General features: G+C 43.0%; 1 protein-coding gene and 1 pseudogene across 1 annotated transcript in view; both read right to left on the bottom strand.

Annotated features, from left to right (window-relative positions):
• The window catches only part of LOC143135600 (NACHT, LRR and PYD domains-containing protein 3-like), a 40,251-nt pseudogene extending 23,863 nt beyond the window's left edge, over nucleotides 1–16,388 (bottom strand).
• Nucleotides 16,389–19,776: 3,388 nt separating this feature from the next.
• The window catches only part of LOC143116702 (protein NLRC3-like), a 7,012-nt gene continuing 3,855 nt past the window's right edge, over nucleotides 19,777–22,933 (bottom strand). Inside the window, exons 5-7 of the mRNA XM_076277990.1 lie at nucleotides 22,205–22,378; nucleotides 21,521–21,694; nucleotides 19,777–20,103 (exon numbers count right to left, since the gene is read on the bottom strand). Of these exons, the coding sequence (XP_076134105.1) occupies nucleotides 20,091–20,103; nucleotides 21,521–21,694; nucleotides 22,205–22,378 (361 nt within the window). The 3' untranslated portion in view covers nucleotides 19,777–20,090. The remainder of the gene's footprint in view (nucleotides 20,104–21,520; nucleotides 21,695–22,204; nucleotides 22,379–22,933) is intronic.

The following is a 22,933-nucleotide window of genomic DNA, read 5'->3' as shown; positions in this document are numbered from 1 at the left end:
CCAACACTGGTAAGAACCAAACTAGATTTTGTTCAAATCTACACACCTATGGTTACTGAAAAATGTAAGGTTCATTTATCAAATGTTATTTTGAAGTGTTAAAAAACATAGTTGTTTTAGAATTTTCAAAATAATTGGTTGGTAATTAGCATGTTTACGATACGTGACTATCGACCTCAGTGACTGTACGACTTAACTTTACTACACTGAACTGTTATGACAGCTTGTAGCCTTTTTAGTTACTTTTTCATCCCACTTTCAAAACCATGACATCGATGATATCGGAACCCTGCAAAATCATTATTTGATTGGTCAGGACCTCTATCGCATACAATATTTCACATCAAACGAGACAGTTTTGAATGTTTTTTTTTCATTGCAACAAATTCCGTCCTCGGTGAGTACAGACTAATTAGAATAACTGTGTTTATTAACCTGCTTAATTTTGTGTGAATTTCATCCGAAAAATTGGACTTGGTGTGGACAGGCCTTAAAACACATATAAAACACCAACCAAACCATAATGTGCCACACTAGTCCTAACAATAATCCTTTACAAAGACATGTCTAACACAGGGTTTCCGTTGTCCGGTAATTACCGGACATTGGCCGGAAAAAAAATATGTCCGACAAAATTAAATCTCTCCGGTCAAATTGTCCGATTGAAATTGGCTAATAATCCCGTCCCCTAACGCAATCTGAATTTGAGAATAAGCCTTAATATGTAGGCCTAAACCTATATTATACGTCCTCTGGCTATGTTTTTAAATGAACAGGCTCTACCGTTTGAAAAGTAAGCTATTAAACAACACGCATAGCCTGCTGCATTTCAAATAGGAAGCGCACGCTTAAAAGGTCCATGTTAAACAACGAACAAATGAGTGAGGCAGTTCAAACATGGACAGGCCCAGGCAGAGCCTTAAAAGTTTTTTCAGAGGCCAGACGCGATGGATGATAAATTGGTAACGTCTGAAGCCTCAGATGTCCGGTCAACTCCACCACCACCAGATAAAAGGAAGTGTCGGGCGTATCTGTCGGAATCAGTGACATTGGAAGTGGAGTTGCGGGGGTGCGGCCGCTCCAAGACACTGTCATTCTCCGTGTACACTGCATGCAAAGTGTTCTTTACCCAAAGCATACAGTAGGCCTATGCATTCTCGGTCTATGATCTGCAAGGTTAAGGCCTCCTCGACGAGGCGATTAATGGTCCGCGGATAATTTCTGCCACAATTAAACAGTAGGCCTATCATTGAACCGCGGCCGAAAGAAAAAAAAAACATTTCCCAGAATAGTAAACATTTCTTAATTTATTGTTATCAAATAAAGAGGCATAGCATTAGGGGGTAGTGGTGTGAGCGCTCATTCTTGTGTGTGCGCATCTGTGTAAGTTAGTCACCACTGGAGATAACGTGGGTAGCAGCAACAAACTGGGAAATGTTTAAGCAGGCAGCCACTTACAACAACCAGACAGACATAGAGGAGTATACAGACACTGTAACCTCTTACATCACCAAGTGCATCGATGATGTGACCCACACAAAAGACATCATCACTCGGGCTAACTGGAAGCCATGGCTGACAGGGGATGTCCTCAGGCTGCTGAGGGCCAGAGACAAAGCCTACAGAGCTGGGGATGAAACTGGCATGAGAACAGCGAGAGCCAACCTGTCCCGTGGCATCAAGGAAGCAAAAAAGGAATACACTCACAAGATAACCACCCACTTCAAAGACAGCAGGAACGCACAAAGCCTATGGCAGGGCATTCAGGCCCTCACGGACTACAAGCCCGCGCCACAGAGCTGCGAGAGCAACATCCCTCTGCTCAACAACCTGAACCGCTTCTTTGCTCGCTTTGAAGCACAAAACAGCACCTGCCCACAGAAGACCCATCCCCCTCTACATGAGCAGCCCCTGTGCCTCTCTGCCGACAGCGTGAAGAGGACACTTGCTGCTATCAACACCCGTAAGGCAACAGGTCCAGACAACATCCCTGGTCGTGCGCTGAAGGACTGCGCAGGGGAGCTTAAGGATGTCTTCACAGACATCTTTAACACTTCCCTGAAGCAAGCCATCGTCCCATCTTGTTTCAAAGCTGCCACCATCATACCTGTGCCGAAGAAAACTGCTCCATCCTGCTTCAATGACTACCGCCCTGTGGCACTGACACCCATCATCATGAAGTGCTTTGAGCGGCTTGTCATGTCACATATCAAATCCATTCTCCCCCCCACCCTGGACCCCTTCCAGTTTGCATACCGAGCCAAACGGTCTACAGAGGATGCAATCTGCTCTGCCCTCCACCCAGCCCTCACCCACCTGGAAAAAAGAGACTCATATGTGAGATTGCTGTTTATAGACTTCAGTTCTGCATTCAACACCATAATACCACAACAACTCATCTGCAAACTTGACAAACTGGGACTCAGTACCTACCTCTGCAACTGGCTACTGGACTTCCTCTGTCAGAGGCCTCAAGTAGTACGTGTTGGCAACAATACCTCAAGCAGCATCACACTGAGCACAGGGGCCCCCCAAGGCTGCGTGCTCAGTCCGCTGCTCTTCACCCTGCTGACGCATGACTGCACTGCAACCTACAGCAACAATCACATAGTGAAATTTGCTGACGACACAACTCTGGTGGGTCTCATCACCAAGGGCGACGAGACTCAATACAGGTTGGAGGTCGACCATCTGACCACGTGGTGCAGGGACAACAACCTCCTGCTGAACGTCAGCAAGACCAAAGAGATTGTTGTTGACTTCCGGAGAGGTCACACCCAACACCTGCCACTGACCATCGACGGTGCTGTGGTGGAGAGAGCGAGCAGCACCAAATTCCTGGGGGTGCACATCAGTGAAGACCTCTCCTGGACCACCAACACAGCATCACTGGCGAAGAGAGCTCAGCGCCGCCTGTACTTCCTGCGGAAACTCAGGCGAGCAAGTGCTCCACCAGCCATCATGACCACATTCTACCGAGGCACCATTGAGAGCATCCTCTCCAGCTGTATCGCTGTGTGGGGCGGAAGCTGCACTGAATACAACAGGAAAGCCCTGCAGCGCATAGTGAACACAGCTGGAAGGATTATTGGTGCTTCACTCCCCTCCCTGAAGGACATTTACACCACCCACCTCACCCGCAAGGCGACCAAAATTGTGAGTGATGCAAGTCACCCCGCTCACAATCTGTTTGATCTACTGCCCTCTGGGAAGAGGTACAGAAGCCTGCGCTCCCGCACTACCAGACTCACCAACAGCTTCATACACCAAGCTGTTAGGATGCTGAACTCTCTCCCTCCTCTCCCCCCTCCACCCTCAGCTACATAACATCCTGGACATTGGACCCACAAATGGCCGCCTGCACCACTCCACTTGCACACTTGTACACTTTGCAACTTGTTGTTGTTGTCCTGGAAACACAACACTTCTGCTGCTCTTACATAACTTGCACCACTATGCCACTTTATTTCTTACTTAGGTCAAACAGAACTACCTCAGCCTCTTATTGGCCTGACTTTGCACTAGTATTTTATTTTATTGACTGTCTATGCACAATTTCAACCAAATTTTGCTGCTCTTATTTTTTTCATTATATGTGCCCTCTTATTTACTTATTTACTTACTTTTTTGTTTACTTGAATGTTATGTTTGTCTGTGGACTTAAAATTGTTAAAATATGTCTTGTCTCCACCGTGGGATAGTGAGAAACGTAATTTCGATCTCTTTGTATGTCTGGAACATGTGAAGAAATTGACAATAAAGCTGACTTTGACTTTGACTTTGACAAACAACGTTTTAAAACAATGAACGAAGCGGACTCTTGCTGTCCATGAAAAGATACTGGCTAGATCTTGTTAGGTATGTTTAAGTTGGGCTAATGAACATGTTGCATTCTATACAGCCTGATTATGTCATTATTTAAGCTACATAGCCTGTCTCCAGTTTTCCTAAATTTGACTAATTAAGAAGGGATAATAGGATATTTGACCGGCATATCATCAAAATGTCCGGAAAACGAAACCTCTGCCGGTCACTTTGACCGGATCCATTTTTTTCTAGCGGAAACTCTGGTCTAACACCAACCTTAATGTCTGCAGTTTGCAGTTAGGACTAGATAGTCCCTTAGAGAGAAGCTGAACTCCAGAATCCCCCAGGTCGTTGTGATTCAGGTCCAGCTCTGTCAGGGAGTTTGGTGACTGCAGAACAGCAGCCACAATTCCACAGGACTTCTCTGAGAGTTTGCATTCAGCAAGTCTGCATAACAACACAAATAAAGACAAAATATTGCAGAGATGGATAAATGTAAGGGATATGTGCCCCGATAAATCAACACAATCAAGTGATCGATCTTTCGCAGATCATTCCCATGCCAAATTACATACACATACATACACACACACACACACACACACACACACACACACACACACACACACACACTGTATACATATAAGCAATTTATTTATGCCACACCATCAACCACAATCCTGTAATGAAGATGGAATTTCCCACTTCATAACATCAAAATATATCAAGTGTACACCATCTTGCATTTTTAAAACAGTAAAGATACTTTTAAAATGGGAATTACACATCAATACAGCTTAGAAGAAGTCGAGAGGACTTCTAACTCACTAAGACCTATTCACAAACAATCCTAAGTCGCTTTTTGTGGCATTTCACGTCACGTTGCGATGTTACGGTTACAGGAGCTCTCAATTGAAAAAGGGAATAATTGTGCATTGTAGGCCTAAAAACTTACACCTAGGAGTTTTCTCTTAAAAAATATTCACAAAGGCTTTCAGACCTACTCTTAGTAAGGAAAAGTGACAACTCCTAACTCTAGCTCTGTTGTTATGGTTGACATCATTACTCATGCACGAGCTTGATTGAAGTGACCATCTTGATTGGCAGATGATTATAATGTGGGAATGATGGTAAAAACCTCCCCTATGATGATGAGTGACAGGTGACAGGTCTTTGCTGGTGAGAATGCGTGCACTACACAAGTGCTATGAAGGATGCACAATGATTAATAAATGGCCTAAATGAATAAAGAGTAAGACAAAACAAATAGCCTAGTAGCATAATGAAATACAGTAGGCCTATCTTTGCAATTTGAAGCAGTATCTTTGCAACAGGTTTTAAATGAATCTTTAAGAAGACACATAGGCTTACATTGGCAAAGAGGAGAAACAATTTGATTTACAATAAAACGTTACATTTAGTTTACATGCAATGAATGGTTTTGGTTGTTGGTGGTATTATTGCATCCCTTAATTACAATGCACAATTATTCCCTCGCGATTGACAGCTCCTGGAACCGCATGTTCATTTCAAAACATCGGCATCGTGACGTGAAATGCCACAAAAAGCGCCTTAGGATTGTTTGAGAGTTAGGAGTCCTCTCGACTTCTTTTAAGCTGTCCCAGACTTAGGTGCTACTTTTAGGGCTAAATGCTTTGTGAATTACTCTTAGTCAAAACAATTAAGAGTCCTAAAGTTACGAGTGACACACCCATTATTTTTAGGAGTTTCTCCTAAATTCGGCAGTTAGGAGCTACTTTTAGCCTTAAAATTCTTTGTGAATACGGTCCCTGGAAAAGATCCCATTGATGCCTGTCAAAGAACAGATTAGTCTGGGTTCACCACAGCTAATAGTAGACTAGTGACTTAACATTATATGTAGTCACTATAGTTAGCACAGTCTCTCCATCAAAAACTCACCGTGCCTTTCTGCAGCACCTCACAGCTGGGATCAGTCTCCTGCGTCCCTCATCTGATGTGTTGTATTTCTTCAGGTCAATCTCATCCAGCACATCCTCAGACATCAGAAGCATGTGGGCCAGTGCTGAACAGTGGGCAGGAGACAACTTCTGTTTGATGTTCTTTGGTGATGACAAGTATGTCTGAATTTCTTTGTGCATGGAATCATCCTTCATTTCAAATAAGCAGTGGAAAAGATTGATGCATCGTTCAGGAGAGAGACCTTCTCTGTTGAGCTTCTTCATGTACTGACATGTTTCCTTGATGCTTTTTGAGCTGTTGTGTGTGCGGCTCAGTAGACCTCGCAGAAGTCGGTGATTGCCCTCCAGAGATATACCCATAAGGAAGCGAAGGAAGAGATCCAGGTGTCCGTTATGGCTCTCCAAAGCCTTATCAACTGCACTCTTAAGTAAAACATGCAAGTTGTCTTGAGGTTTTAATCCTAGTGCTGATTGAAAAGAAGATAAAAATGATGAGGGATTTCAGTGCCTCAAGGTTCTCCGCCAAATAAGAGTGAAACACAAACACAGCTGCCAGAAACTCCTGGACACTAAGATGCACAAAACAGTAGACCTTCTTTTGTCGATATTCCACAGATTCAGTCTTGAAGATTTCAGTGCACATGCCAGAGTACACTGAGGCTTCACTGACATCAACGCCACACTCTCTCAGGTCTTCCTCATAAAACATGAGGTTGCCATTCTCTAGATTCTTGAAAGCCAGTTCTGCGAGCTTAAGTAAAATGTTTCTTTGAGATTCCAGAAGTTTCTCTGTATCCGTTTCAGGTCCACACTGATACTTCTGATCCTTTCTTGTGGTCTGGATGAGCAAGAAGTGTATGAACATCTCAGTCAGCGTTTTGGGAATGGCTTTGATGTTTTTCCTTTCCAGCATCTGCTGAAGTACAGTAACTGCTATCCAACAGAAGACTGGAATGTGACACATAATATGGAGACTCCTGGATGCCTGAATATGTGAGATGATTCTGTTGGCTTCACTCCCATCACTGATTCTCTTTCTGAAGTATTCTTCCTTCTGTTGGTCATTAAATCCTCGTACTTCTGTTACCTGGTCGATGTACTGAGCAGGAATCTGACTAGCTGCTGCTGGTCGTGAGGTTATCCAGATGAGTGCAGAGGGAAGCAGAGTTCCCTGAATGAGGCTCGTCATCAGAACATCCACTGATGATCTTTGTTTGACATCAGACAACTTACTGTTCTGTTCCAGATCCAGAGTCAACCGACTCTCATCCAAACCATCAAAGATGAACACAACCCGACAGTCTTTGTATCGTTCACCATCATTCAGCTCCTTCAGCTCAGGGTGGAAGTCCAGCAGGAGCCTGTGAAGACTGTACTGATCATCCCCCCTGACTAAATTCAGCTCACGGAAAGAAAGGGGGAACATAAAATCTACATCCTTATTGGCTACCCCATCTGTCCAATCAAGAATGAACTTTTGCACTGAGACTGTTTTTCCAATGCCAGCAACACCTTTGGTCATCACAGTTCTGATGTGTTTCTCCTGTCCAGGTAAGGGCTTGAAGATATCATTGCAGTTGATTGGTGTGTCTTCTGTGGATTGAGATCTAGATGCTGACTCTACCTGCCACACCTCATGTTCCTTATTCACCCCTTCACTCTCTCCCTCTGTGATGTAGAGCTCTGTGTAGATCTCATTGAGGAGTGTCTTAGGTTTGATGATGCCTTCAGATATGTTCTCAAACCTCTTCTTCAGACTGGCTTTATGAGTCTCTATAACTCTCTTCAGGACCTCATCACCTGCTTGGCAAAATTGAACAATGCAACTTTGAAGTCATTAGTTACTATCCAGTTTATCAGTATATAGTTCTGCACACTCAAGAGTCTTAATGAAGAGTCCCCATTAGCTCTGAACAGTTAGGTGTGATCAAATACCTGTGACAGTGGTCAGTGAGCTCACCTTGTTTGCACAGGTGTGCACAGGTGGTGATGGCTGGGTCCCTCAATACCTGCTCACAGCTGGACTGATCCTGAGTCAGACTGAAGGATGCATGAGATGAACATGAAGGCAGATAATTAACTTGTGTAGGTTCCTTTTGCCATTCATGTTGTTAGATACTCAGTTGTATACAAATGTATATGATTGTATATAAATGTATATTCTCATTTATTGTCTACACTAGGGCGGTCACTTTATGTTTGAAAATCGATTGCACAATCGATTGGACCAACCAACACAAGTTTCGAAAACTAAAATAGGGAATCGATTTTAACCAAATATTTCCACTTTATTTTAAAAGAATTAAACAAATAAAAAAGATAGTGGTAACAAAACCCACAAACAAGCAGAAAAAGAAAATAAAGAATTCCAAAAGTGCAGTAGGCGTTGCGAAAGCTGAAAACAAAATTCCCACCAATTTTATGCACCGGAAACCGGCTGCTGTGCTGCGCCCAAAAATGGAGGACAACGCGATCGACATGTGAGAGACGAGTGATAAGCCCTAATAACTTGAGATATGGAAGCACTTCAGGTTTTGGGTAGATCAAACTATGGAGAAGGACAAAGCGGTACGCAAACTGTGCAGTCGTGAGTTCCTATGTAGGCAAAATTTTTTTGACATTTTTAATCGTAAACAGCCACGTTGAAGCATGCAGTAATGTTTTTCACTGATGTTATGGCAGTCCACTCTGCTTATTGTTTTTCGAGAATGTTGCATTCCTGTTTGTAATTGCGCACGAAAGTAAACGCTAATATAAATCATCAGAAATATTGCTGGCTTGTGTGTCTTCAAGCGCACTCTTTACGTTCATCCTAATGCCTGTAAGTTGTCCGTGGATTGGCCTATATATGGCTTTGAAAATGCAAACGTCTTTAGACATAGAAAATCGATTTTACAATTGATTCAATGAACACTTATGTCTCAAAAATCGAACAGGAATTTTTCACAAAAGTGACAGCCCTAGTCTACACATGTATATTGTTCATATTTGTATATTGAACTGGCAGAGTTATCTGCATGCAAATGTAATTTTTGTTGTGAGTACTGAACAGTGCCACATCGGTCTTCACTTGGTAGAGCAGCACCAGCATGAAACCTGAGTTAGCAAGGAGGCAAAAACCTGTGGGTGCTATAGCGACTGTATCCAGGACACATCCTGACTTAAAACATGAGGATATACAGTATGTGAGAAACGTTGTGGGCCTGCCCTCTCCTTTCAAGTGAGGATAGCCAACGTGTCATGTCATTTCAGTGGCAACTCCTTTACGTGACCGTACGATGCATCTAAATTTCTGAATTTTGGTGAGTACATTTAAAACTTCTTGAAGATGTGTAGGCTATTAAAATTTCACCAAAAATATTCAAAAATTTGAACAACTGTGGACATTTAGGTGAAATAATTTTATTAGGTGCATGGGGGAAAAAAATGGATGGCCATGGCATACTACACAAGCTAGGAAGTAAAGGGATCACAATTGACTGTAGCGAAAATTAGATGATATGATCGGTGGATTCACACTGGAATGCGTAGGCCTAAGCCAAAACAAAAACGGCTTCAAATTATGTAAGGCCTTATGTCTTTAATATTTAAAAAGAAAATGGAGGAAATTGAAAGACTTTGCAGTTCAGTGAAAATGTTGATGTGAAAGATGTTGCTGTTAACACAGATGAAATTCCTAACAACACTGATTTGCCAACGTCATGGCAAACTTTTCAGAATATGGGAGACACTGATGTTTCTACAGATAAGATTCCAGACAATGTCCTCGAGAACTTGAGAAGCGCTGTGGGTCTGCTCTCTCCTTAGATAAATAGATAGTACTATATAGATACTTTATTGATCCCCAAGGGGAAATTCCTTTCAAGTGAAGATAGCCCGACGTGTCTCCATGTCATATATTTCTCCTCCTTTCAGGTTAGGTAGGGTCAGGTTCTTTGACATGATAAAGCATTAAACACACTATATCAACTCCCCAGCTGTTTTACAAGGAGCCACAAGGTCTATGCATGTCACCCCTGAACTGTGCATGTGTAAAGATAACAAGCCAATAGAACACTTCAGCAGAACTGAGGAAATCAGGTCTTTGTGATCTTCTGCAATTACAGTGAGAAGATTATTTATTTAGCTAGTTTTTAAATGTAATTGGAGATCATCTGATAGAAGCCATGCTCATAAACTGTATGTAGACACAGTCATAGTTGAGAGTTGACAGTTGATAGTTTTGTATATACTGTAAGGTGCTGTGTGTGTGTGTGTGAGTGTAGAATTTCATGTGACTGACACGTCTACAGACTGATGACTACTCACATTAGACCTGATGGAACTGGTTCACTGCTGAAGTGGGGCATATCATCCATGGACTGATCACTCTTCATGGACACACAGCTGGGCACTGGAGATGGAGGTCTGGTTACATAAAGAGACACAAGAAACGGATTAACATCAACTAATTCCTCTGCGGAGTAAACAACAATACATGCTCCATTTTAGAATTAATCTCTCTCTCTCTCTCTCTCTCACACAATGAACCAACTAGCATATCCCATTGTTTTCCTATAACGTATAACATATACAGTACATCTCTACATGGTGTCTGCCATTTAGGAGAGGTCAGTCCTTTACATCTCATCCATCCAATTTCCTTGTGTGTGTTTTGTGTGTCAGTGTGTGTGTGTGAGTGAGAGAGAGAAAGAGAGAGACAGTGAGTGTAGAATTTCATGTGACTGACATGTCAACAGACTGATGACTACTCACATTAGACCTGATGGAACTGGTTCACTGCTGAAGGTGGGCATATCAAACATGGACTTATCACTCTTCATGGACACACAGCTGGGCACTGGAGATGGAGGTCTGTGAGTCTGTGAGCTGGTTATATAAAGAGACAAGAAACTGAGCTGCACTCTAAAACTTGCCGTTAATTCACACAGGTTCACAGTGGTGTAGTGCCGTTAATTTACACAGGTTCACAGTGGTGTAGGCAACCTGCTGTATTCATGGCAGTCTATGGAGTGTGCCACTTCACAGTAGTGCACTGTTAAAATAACAGGAAAATAATGGCAACCCTACTGCCAGTTATTTATTTAACAGGGACACATTTTAGAGTGTAGATAAACTCATTCCTCTGTAAATTTCTTGACACTTACATCAGTAATACATACAGTTAAGAACAAAATGACTCATACCCCTGGCAAATATTGATTTAATGTTGATTTTCTCTTTAACAATATGTTTGTTCTGACTGAAAATGACACTGCCACATGCCGGTTGTAAGACAATGTGGTAGAAACATGGAATCATTCTTGACTCAAAACCCAGATTGCTGTTAAAAAGGTGCAGTGTAGAATCATAATGGAGACATGGAGAGGCTTGGTAGGTGTTATAAGAACCATTTTGAGAGCTGTGAATGCAAATAAAGATGTGTCCATTGATTATTTAAAAAGGGGTATGAATAATTTTGGACACACCATTTTTAATAAAAATATTAAAACAGATGGAATGCTTCTTTTTTGATTCCATGTTTCTACCACATTGTCATACAACCTTTTGGCATGTGGCAGTGCCATTTTCAGTCAGAACAAACATTAAAGAGAAAATCAACATTGAATCAATATTTGCCAGAAGTATGAATAATTTTGTTCTTAACTGTACTTCATTGTAGAATGTATTTTTCTCTATCTCCTAACCTAATATGTTTTTATCAAGGTTATCAGAAATTCAGAATATACAGTATATTCAGTATATTCCTCTGTACAGATTCTACACCAGAAAGGCCACTTTACATGTAACTGTAATCATGGCAGTCTATGGAGTCACTTCTAGCATTTTGGTGGAGAACTGCAAACCTCCACAGACACAGCTACACACACAGACCAACGCACAACTAAAAAAAAAGGTTCACAGCTACACACACAGACCAACGCACAACTACAAAAGATTCACAGCTACACAGATAGACCAACACACAACTACAAAAGGTTCACAGCTACACAGACAGACCAACGCACAACTACAAAAGGTTCACAGCGGTGTAGGCAACTTGTAGCGTGGCTCCTACACATTAACCCTAAGTCAGACTTCAGGCTGCAGAAGTGTTACTGCAAGAAGATAAATTCCCAGTGATTAGCCAAATGAGTCCATAATGAGAATACTGTCATGTCCAGGCTATTTCTCTATAGATGGTACCTACAGATGGTACCTACAGATGGTATGTAAGGGATAATGAACCTGAATTTCCCCTTGGGGATCAATAAAGTATCTATCTATCCATCTATATATCTATCTACTGTATAGAACACCGGTCAATAACTGGAAATAGGTCCCGACAGGGCAAAAAACGCACTTGTTCCGCCCTGAAGGGACCTATTTCCCCTACAGATGGTACCTATAGATGGTATGTAAGGGATAATGTAAAAAGGTAAAAAGTGCAGTAGAAGAGGGGTTTTAGTAGATTAAGTGGCAAGGGCTGCATAAGAAAGGTGGGGGAGGATTGGGATTTTGGGGGGGGGGGGGGGGGCACCAACAAGGAGCACCCAAGAGCAACAGGGGCAAGGAAAAACTCCCTTACCAAGGAAGAAACCTTGGGCAGATCCATGGCTCAAGGGGCTAACCCAACTGCCAGGGGTCTTGGTGTGTGTGTTGGGGGGGTGACAGGGGAGATGGGATAGTGTACTGTGAATGTGGGGAGAGGGCAGTGTGCAATATGTGTGTTGGAGAAGCTTCCTCATGAGACAATGTGCTGTGTATTGGGGGGGGGGCAGTGTGCTGTAAGTATGTTGGGGATGTGTGTTGGAGAAGCTTCCTGATGAAATAATGTGCTGTGTAGGTAGGGGAGAGGGGGGGGGGCAGTGTACTGCAAGTATGGTGAAGGGACTTACTATTGCAAGCAGAGTACTGTATGTATGATGTATGTGAGTGATGACAGTGAAGATGTGTGTGTGGGCGGGAGGGGAGTGGAGCAGTGACTGTGTGTGTGTGTGTGTGTAGTGTGTGGGTAGGTGGGGGCAGTGTGCTGTATGTATGTAGAGGATGTGTGTTGGAGAAGATCGATCCTGAAGACAATGTGCTGTCTATGTAGGGAGGGGGGGGGGCAGTGTGCAGCAAGTATGTAGAGGAGGCTTACTGTAGCAAGCAGTGTGCTGTATGTATGTGAGGTGATGACAGTGATGATGTAAGTGTGTGTGTTTTTTGTGTGTGTGTTGGGGATGGGGGTGGGGGTGCAGAAAGGCTAGGCAATCAAGGACATGGGTAGATAAATGGAGGAGAAATCAAAAATAATAAATAAAAAGTTCTATGGAGATGTGCAAAAGTTGGAGAAAGTCAGATATGTGTGTGTGTGTGTGTGTGTGTGTGTGTGTGTGTGTGTGTTTTGACGTGTGATGAAATAAGAAAATTAATAAAAGGTCTGTAGCATAGGGAGAGGGATGTAAAAGTGCTAAAAGTCATGTAGGTGTGTGTGTGTGTGGGGGGGGGGTGTCATGAGTGCTGAGGAGTGAATGAGTGCAAAGTCAGTATAGTGTATTCTTCAGCATTATAAAGAGCTGTGTAATAATATAAGTCTAATGGCCACTATTACATTCCATTTTACCTTATCGGCACCAGAGAAGAACAGAGGGGGTGTTGGGACAGGTATGATGTGCACTGTATCTGTGGATTAATTTACCCTCCATCAGAGTGTGTGGGGACAGGTATGATGTGTACTGTATCTGTGGATTAACTTACCCTCCATCAGAGTGTGTGGGGACAGGTATGATGCCTACTGTATCTGTGGATTAATTTACCCTCCATCAGAGTGTGTGGGGACAGGTATGATGTGTACTGTATCTGTGGATTAACTTACCCTCCATCAGAGTGTGTGGGGACAGGTATGATGCGTACTGTATCTGTGGATTAATTTACCCTCCATCAGAGTGTGTGGGGACAGGTATGATGCGTACTGTATCTGTGGATTAATTTACCCTCCATCAGAGTGTGTGGGGACAGGTATGATGCGTACTGTATCTGTGGATTAATTTACCCTCCATCAGAGTGTGTGGGGACAGGTATGATGCGTACTGTATCTGTGGATTAACTTACCCTCCATCAGAGTGTGTGGGGACAGGTATGATGCGTACTGTATCTGTGGATTAACTTACCCTCCATCAGAGTGTGTGGGGACAGGTATGATGTGTACTGTATCTGTGGATTAATTTACCCTCCATCAGAGTGTGTGGGGACAGGTATGATGCCTACTGTATCTGTGGATTAACTTACCCTCCATCAGAGTGTGTGGGGACAGGTATGATGTGTACTGTATCTGTGGATTCACTTACCCTCCATCAGAGTGTGTGGGGACAGGTATGATGTGTACTGTATCTGTGGATTCACTTACCCTCCATCAGAGTGTTTTGGTGGTTTGCTGCTTTGTTGCACACAGCTGTGTGCTGCAGACTCTGGTCTGAGTGTCTCACTGTGACCTGCAGCCTCCTCTCTCTCCTGAGAGACACTCATCCTAGCAGTAGTGGGAGAGTCTCTCTGGGAATGTACATGAGACATATGCAGCTTTACATCTTGTTTCATGTGTCACCACATACTATAGATTATAGCTGTAGCTAAACATGAACCGCTGTCTTTGTTTTCAATATTCTGACAAGAAGAAACAACAGAACAAATATAAGATGGTGAAAGAAGCACAACAAACATGCAGCTGTAACTAAACAAGAATCAGAAATGTTAAGGTGTAGGCTAAATTCCTCAGTACAGATTAAGGTCTTTGGCCTAGTTTGCTTTATCATGACAGTTGGGTCTGGATTAAGCGCACGCTCATCCCAGGCCAGGCCCATGGGGTCAGAGGTCAAGGGTAGGGACCCTAAAACCATAGATATTAGAAAGCTAGATACGCATTGGGCTCCAGAACCTACGTAAATAGCGACGCCATCTTGGTGGAGGCAACAATCACTGGAGGCCAACGGAGGAGCATGTGACTCTGACTGGAAATCAGACAGGTGTCCGTGATTGCCTGCAAGTGTTCCCCATAGACAATAAAGGTGCTGCCCCCAGCAATATGGCGGCCATGGTTATGATGCCACCTAATAGAATAAACTCGACAGACAATGTGGTATCTAGCTTTCTAATATCTATGCCTAAAACCATGTTGTCTGCTCCAGGGTTGACCCTCACATCCAGATTTACAATACACATACTCTTTCTTTTTTTTTCTTCAACCATCTATTTTATTTTAAGACAGATCATTGTCCACACACCTGCATGCCTCCTATGTGTCTGCCGCTAACGCGACAAGAGACCTCTCCAGAATAAGTCCCGCCTCTGTAATTGACCTCTGAAGTTCGCCTACAAAAAAGAACCAAAACGGACATCTTTGCCCATATAAGGAGATCCGGTTCTTAATTGAAGCTAACTACCTATGGCAAGTTGCATTGAAAGTTAGCTCTGGGGTAGCAAAAATCTAAGTGTGCCGCCCTCACGTACTGGAGATCGATCACAGTATTCACTCGAAGGCAGAGGACAAAAGTGTGTTCAGGAAAACATCTGCATTTCAGACTTTCATCCCCGCGAGAGTTTAGCAGGTGCGATAAATCAAAATCCCCATGTTATTTTCCCATAGGAAAAATCGCCAGATACCGGATGTCAAAGATGGCAGCTTTTTTGTAGGCGAACTTCAGAGGTCTATGGGGAATAACATGGCGTTTCGAAATATGTAGGTAGCTTAGTTGAAAAAGCTGGTGGGCAGATTAACCTACACACTTCTGCCATATAGTTTCCACTGGATTTTTTGATTGTCGGTGCCGTTTAAGTAGTATACTATAGACTATACTACTCAAACGGCACCGTCACCTACTACTACTTTGTCACCTACAGAGTTTGACAGGTACGATCTTTCAAAACGCCATGTTATTTCCCATAGACAATCCACGCCCGGAAGTTGGATGGATACGGAAGATAGGAGGCGGGATATATTCTGGAGAGGTCTAGAGGCCTATGCTTTGACACTTTTCACGTTTCAGCCAATCAAATGACAGCATATCTAAACTGGTTGTACTGGAGATGTAGTCTACACTTTATGAGCATCATGAACGACATCATAATAAAACAAATAATACGAATGACTTCGCTAAAGTATTGGTATGACAATTTCGTCACCCCAAAGTGTTGGTATGGATATGTCCCTAATGCAAACATATGCCCTTGCTGGTCACAGGCTAGCGCCTGTAGTAGGTTAGCCCATCTAGTTACGCACGACGATTTTGTGCTTGATGCCATAATCTGGACCTGGCAAGAGTAGGCTACCTCGACATGTTATGCTAGCCTACTATGTAGTTAAATTAAGATATATAATATATTCAGTAGCCTATCTTATATTTTAATGTTAGCAAGCCCGCATTTAGCCTACTAGTGGTTTGTTTGTTTGGACAAGGCCTGCTTACTTACCCCAAAGGCGGAAATCTTAAACAACGACAATTCATGCAACGAAATTCTAATGAGTTTATTCCAAATATTCCACATACCGAAAACACAAAGTGAATGACAATATGAACACATTAAATAGTGGGTTTCTTACCTTAGGCTACAAACGGTGTGCTCTCGATACAAGACAAACTTACTGATGCGGAGTCTGACTATGTAGCCTACTTTCGCTTTTGGTTAGACCAACTTAAAAGTCCCTCCCCCTGTCAAAAGCGATTTTAGATCGTAGTTTAATGAAAGTTATGGCAGGCTAAATTGAGTCCAGTAAATAAAGTGAAAGATCAGCGCTCATCTGTCGAGGTGCAGGATTAGTAGGCAGCTTATAAAATATATAATAATTGGATCTACTCTGCCGACCGAAAGCTTGCACTGATTCAAAGTAAAAACATTGAAATTGCAGACAAACTCTCGGACAATCTTATAGTTCATGCTGTGCCAATATAATATAATATGATTTGTCTAGGCTATCATGTGTTTAGCAGCCGATAGGCCTACTGCAGTAGATAATGGCCTTATATTTTCACAAAGACTAAATGCAATTTAAAACAGGACATTCTCTCATGAAAATAGATTAGAAACCTGTGGATGGGAAAGATAACCTAGTCACAAAATAACTGAAGCTGAAAATAATGAAATGCTGTTTTATTATTATTTTAGCTAGTTGGTTATGTTTGAACATGAAGACTTCCTAAAACATGGCTGAGATTATTACCAGAGCTCAAGTTTGAAATCTACTCATTTCAAATAAATGCTTTATGCACATAATGTAGCAGGCCTATTCTACACATCAACTTATGAAGAACCGTCACCATGACAACAACGTGTGTTTTTAGTTCATGCAATCAGAATGTAGAATGCTACATGTACAAGTGATTTATAAAGTCTATGTGAATGACCATCAGAATGTAGAATGCTACATGTACAACTGATTTATAAAGTCTATGTGAATGACCAGCAGCAGGAGAGCTGGTCTCTTCCGCGGACTCTGGTGCTTGTGCAGCGTGTGGTCACTAAGTGATCTTGCACAGGGACACAGAGTCTGAGTAGCCAAGCTCACACCCTACATAGAGGGGCTCAATGAATGTGGAGGTGCACAGGGACACAGAGTCTGAGTAGCCAAGCTCACATCCTACATAGAGGGGCTCAATGAATGTGGAGGTGAACGTGTGCAGGTGGGGGAGTGGATCCGAGGAGACGCTGTAGAAGGACAGAGTGGCAGCTGGCCAGTCCAGAAACACTCCTGTTCTCCCTCTCCTCCTCTCAATGTTTTTATACACCACAGCTACCCTCACTTATAGCGGAGAGTTACAATATACAGTATATGTTACATATTGATGGGGCACTAAATTACAATATGGATGTCTACCATTTTACATAGTTGCAGTCTCACAGTTTGCCACCAGGTGACCTCCTGGCTATTCTCTTTACAAACTTGCCTTTGCAGTTTCCCTGTTCACCACTAGAGGCGCTCATCAGCACTCTGGAGTTTAGACAGGGCCGTAACTGTATTTCCCTGTTCATCACTAGAGGCACTCTTCAGCACTCTCTATGGAGTTTAGACAGGGCTGTAACTGTATCCTGTGGTGGAATGTAGTCAGCTGTGGCGATGACTGCCATGAACTCCCGAGGAAGGTAGAATGGATGACACATGATGCTCCAGATGAGGCGAGCAAGAGTGTGACAGGATGGTGATATTTCTGGGATCACACCACTTGCTATTCACCATGACGCAGACACCTCCACCCCAAGAGTGTGATGGTGATATTTCTGGGATCACACCACTTGCTATTCACCATGACGCAGACACCTCCACCCCAAGAGTGTGATGGTGATATTTCTGGGATCACACCACGTGCTATTTACCATGACGCAGACATCTCCACCCCAAGAGTGTGATGGTGATATTTCTGGGATCACACCACTTGCTATTCACCATGACGCAGACACCTCCACCTCTGGATTTACCTGCCTTTAGTGTTCTGTCCACCCGTAGAATGGAGTTTTTGAATGGAGTTAAAGCTTAGTTCGGAACATGGCATCCATGTTTCAGACAGGCAGATGATGTTGCATTCTTGACGTATCTGCAGATATGTTTTGTTGATATCTTATTCTGGCCCTTAAACCCATCTTATTCTCCAGAGACTGAATGTTGGCCAGCAGTATACTTGGCAGAGGAGGACTGTGTGCTTTTTTACTGAGTCTATAACACTTGAACAATATTATCCATTTACATTCATACAATATAACAATATTATCCATTTACATTCATATCTTGCCATATGCTGACAAATACTTTGCCTAATTGCTTGATAGACTGATGAGATACCAGTGCAATCATGGTTGAAAATACTCCCGAAACACAGAGACAACTAAACAAAGTATGTATATATATATATATCAAAAAAGTGGATGTTGCTTTATTCCAGACAATAAGCCAACAGTCGTGGAAGGGCATTTCTGAGGTTAAATCTCACTATAATTACTAAAATGTGCAATACATCCCATTACAACCCACTGATTCGATCCATATTCTTACCGTCCACTAGGCTATTTTGGCGTGAACGAAACATGACGTCACTAGAGATCCAATCAGATGCCGAGAGGATTCATGTCAGATTACATTGACTCAGACAAACACTTGTTGGAAATAATCCCCCACACATATACACACACGCACACCCCCTGATATAAACACACATATACACACACGCACACCCCCTGATATAAACACACATATACACACACGCACACCCCCTGATATAAACACACATTTTGTCCCCTCCATACAGGTGTTTGTTTGTTTACAAGAGAGTACATTTATTCAGACAAATACTGTATGTGTGTGTTGGAAATAAACTCCCACCTGACACAAACCACTATCTCCATTTCCTTTCTTAACAGCTTACATGGTACAGTATTTCAATGACATCATTCAATGCCATCCTCTCTCTCACACACACCCACTCTCTAACGCGCACACACACACGCACACACACACACACACACACACACACACAGAAAGACACCAATACACACACATATATTTCACATCCATAGAGGTGTTTTTTTACAGTAAACCTCTAGGACCAACAGCATTTTGAAAAGAAAGAAGCAATGCACTGTCATTTCCATTCCATTCCAGTTTGTGTGTGTGTGTGTGTGTGAGTGTGTGTGTGTGTGTGTGTGTGTGTGTGTGTGTGTGTGTGTGTGTGTGTGTGTGTGTGTGTGTGTGTGTATGTGTGTGAAAGTAACAATGCACTGTCATTTCCATTCCATTACAGTATGTGTGTGTGTGTATGTGTGTGTGTGTGTGTATGTGTGTGTGTGTGAAAGTAGCAATCCACTGTCATTTCCATTCCAGTTTGTGTGTGTATGTGCACCTTTCATAGATATCTACACAAATCGGTCCATTAGGTCACATACATCAGAGCAATAGCAAATCCTAACAGTGTGTGTGCTCACATCATGAGCTGCTGGACAGGGTTAGATTCCATCCAGCTCAGGGTCATGGATCAACACTCTACTGTGTGTGTGTGTGTGTGTGTGTGCTCCCTGACTACAGACCCTATCCTGCTCAGGGCTGTGTCTGTGTGCATATGCTCACTTCATTGTGTGACCTGCAGTGTGTTGAACTATGTGCTGTTCAGCCCTGCACTCGCCTCCACTTGAACCCGCAAACAGCAGCACCACGGATCGGGAGTCCAGCTGAACTAAGAGCCCAGGATGCTAACTCTCTCACTCACTCAACTCTTAAGGCGTCGGGAGGGACGTGTACCAACATACATGCGGCACAGCTATGGAACAGATGGCTACTGTTCCACTGGGGTTCTGCACCACAGACCCCATCCAGTTCAGGCTGTTGGATCTACACACTGATGCTCAGTATTGCCACCTGCAGGATAACGGAAGGAAGATGATCATCAATCAGTGTCCATGACAACCGTTTCCTACTGAGTCAGACCGCATGAGAGACAGAGGGCTCTATAGACCTCTGAAGTTTGCCTACAAAAAAGAACCAAAACAGACATCTTTGCCCATATAAGGAGATCCGGTTGTTAATTGAAGCTAACTACCTATGGCAAGTTGCATTGCAAGTTAGCTCTGGGGTAGCAAAAATCTAAGTGTGCCGCCCTCACGTACCGGAGATTACAGTATCCACTCGAAGGCAGAGGACAAAAGTTTGTCTAGGAAAACGTCTGCATTTCAGACTTTTTTCATCCCCGCGAGAGTTTAACAGGTGCGATAATTCAAAATTCCCATGTTATTTTCCCAAAGGAAAAATCACCAGATACCGGATGTAAAAGATGGCAGCTTTTTTGTAGGCGAACTTCAGAGGTCTATTGTGACATCAGTAACAGCAGCCATAAGAAACACATTCACACACTTGACACACTGCAGCAGAAACAGGAAGGGTGGAGCTAAAAAGTCAGACACCTAATCAGTCTAATCAGAAGCACTTAAAGAGTGGCGTCAGACTCGACCAATAGGGATGGCTGCACATTCCCTTCATGGTGTTTGTGACCTGACTTGTGTTAAACAGTCCTTCACTGGGCTTGAACCTGTGACCTTGAGCATGGGAGCCTGAGACACACTCGGATCATTAGGATTAGGACTTTCACTGGCATTACAGCCTATTGGGTTTGTAAATAACCCTGAAACATTTGTTACTTCAGAAAAAAAGAAACAGACAGAAAAACAAATATCAAAGAAAGACGTTGATGACAAGAGGAAAAAGGGTGAGAAGTGTGGGCTGAGACAGAAGAACACAACTGCACAAAGACATATGAGAAGATGAGAAAGAACTTCAACACATTTCTGTCAGGCCATTTTAAACAACCAGGCTACCATTTCAAAGAGAGATATGGCATTTTAAACAACCAGGCTACCATTTCAAAGAGAGATATGGCATTTTAAACAACCAGGCTACCATTTCAAAGAGAGATATGGCATTTTAAACAACCAGGCTACCATTTCAAAGAGAGATATGGCATTTTAAACAACCAGGCTACCATTTCAAAAAGAGATATGGCAAGAAAAGTAAAATACAAAGAAAGAAGGAAGGAAAAATTAAGGAAAGAAAAAGAGGAGGTTGGACAGACAACAAAAGGCAAAAAAAGGTGAGTGTGTGTGAGAGAGAGAGAAAGAGAGAGAGAGAGAGAGAGACAGAGAATGAAGGATGGATGGATGAGTAAAAGCAGAGGGACCTAGAAGAAACAGACAGAAGAGAGAGAGGACCGAAAAATAAAAGACAGGCATGTTGGGTCTCATGTTGTAAAGACCTGAGTGACATGTTTGAGATATTTACTCACTGTAATTCCTCCAGTTTACAGTGTGGGTCCTTCACTAAAGCAATGAGCTGCTCTACATCTGATTCACTCAGGTCATTGACCGACAGGTCCAGGTATTTGAGACTTGAGGAGTGTGAGCTCAGAGCAGATACCAGATGTGAGCAGCTCTTATCTGTCAGATTGCAGCCCATTAGCCTGAAACAGAATGCTCTGAATGTTAATCACCCTCTTGTTCTACCACCCTCTCTTTCTCACATTCCACCCCCCCTCCCCCCGCCCCCCGCCCCCAGACACTTACACACACACACACACACACACACACACTCCTTCCCTTGCAAAAATAAATACATACTGTACATATATCCTCACAAAAACACTCTCCCATACATTCTACCATACATTCTAAATAAGCTCTTAAACACGCTGGCTTCAATTCTGCCTTCAACACCATCCAGGCCTGTCAGATAATCAGATGATCAGGACACTCACACAATCAGTCAGACCACCATCAGTTTGAGTGGGTCTGTGTCCTGTTAGAGTGGGTCTGTAACAACCTCCACTACCACCACTGGAGCCCCAAAGGGAGGTGTCCTGAAGCTCTTCCTTTTCACACCAACCACTGTGAACATCCTTCACTAGTCACTACACACGTGACACAACACACACACGGAGACACACACATCCACTACATGAAATGATGCTTACTGTAGTTCCTCCAGTTGGCAGTTTTGATGACACAGAGCAGAAGATAAAAGTTCCACTCCTGAGTCCAGCAGCTCATTGCCACTCAGGTGCAGCTGTCTGAGACTTGAGGAGTGTGAGGTCAGAGCAGAGGTCAGATAAGAACAGCTCTTCTCTGTCAGATGACACTTAAACAGCCTGAAACAGAATGATCAGAATATTAATAACATATTTTCTCTCTGTCTCTGCATTCCTGTGTTTCAATACACAAACAACGCCATGCAGTCCTTCCAACCTTCCTTAACCCCCCCCCCCCCCTCCACACACACACACACACACACACTTATCTTTCCCCCGACACACACTCCCTCACACACCTCTTACACACAAGTACAATCTCTCTTCAACCAATGCTGTTATCTCAAACATGGAATTGCTTCTTTAGGACTTCAACTTGCACATTCTGCAAAAAAACGAAAATAACTAACTTAAAAAACAAAACTTCAACGTAGTTTTTTGCGACTTGCGTCTCTGTGACTTGCGCCTGGAAGTCACATGCCTGGTCACATATCTTTCCCCACACACACTCCCTCACACACCTCTTACACACATGTACTATCTCTCTTCAACACACTCAAACACATTCTCACTCACTCTCTCTCTCTTTCTCTCTCACACACACACACACACATTTACCACCTTCCCTACACACTCTCTCTCCCACACACTCACACACACATTCACACTTTCTCA

Source organism: Alosa pseudoharengus, unplaced genomic scaffold (assembly GCF_046254945.1).
Source record: "Alosa pseudoharengus isolate Yale_2024_CS ecotype anadromous, Long Island Sound unplaced genomic scaffold, YU_APseudo_1.1 YU_APseudo_1.1_scf_1, whole genome shotgun sequence".
NCBI lineage: Eukaryota > Metazoa > Chordata > Actinopteri > Clupeiformes > Clupeidae > Alosa > Alosa pseudoharengus.
Note: the sequence above shows the minus strand (reverse complement) of the source record. Positions and strands in the feature narration are given on the sequence as shown.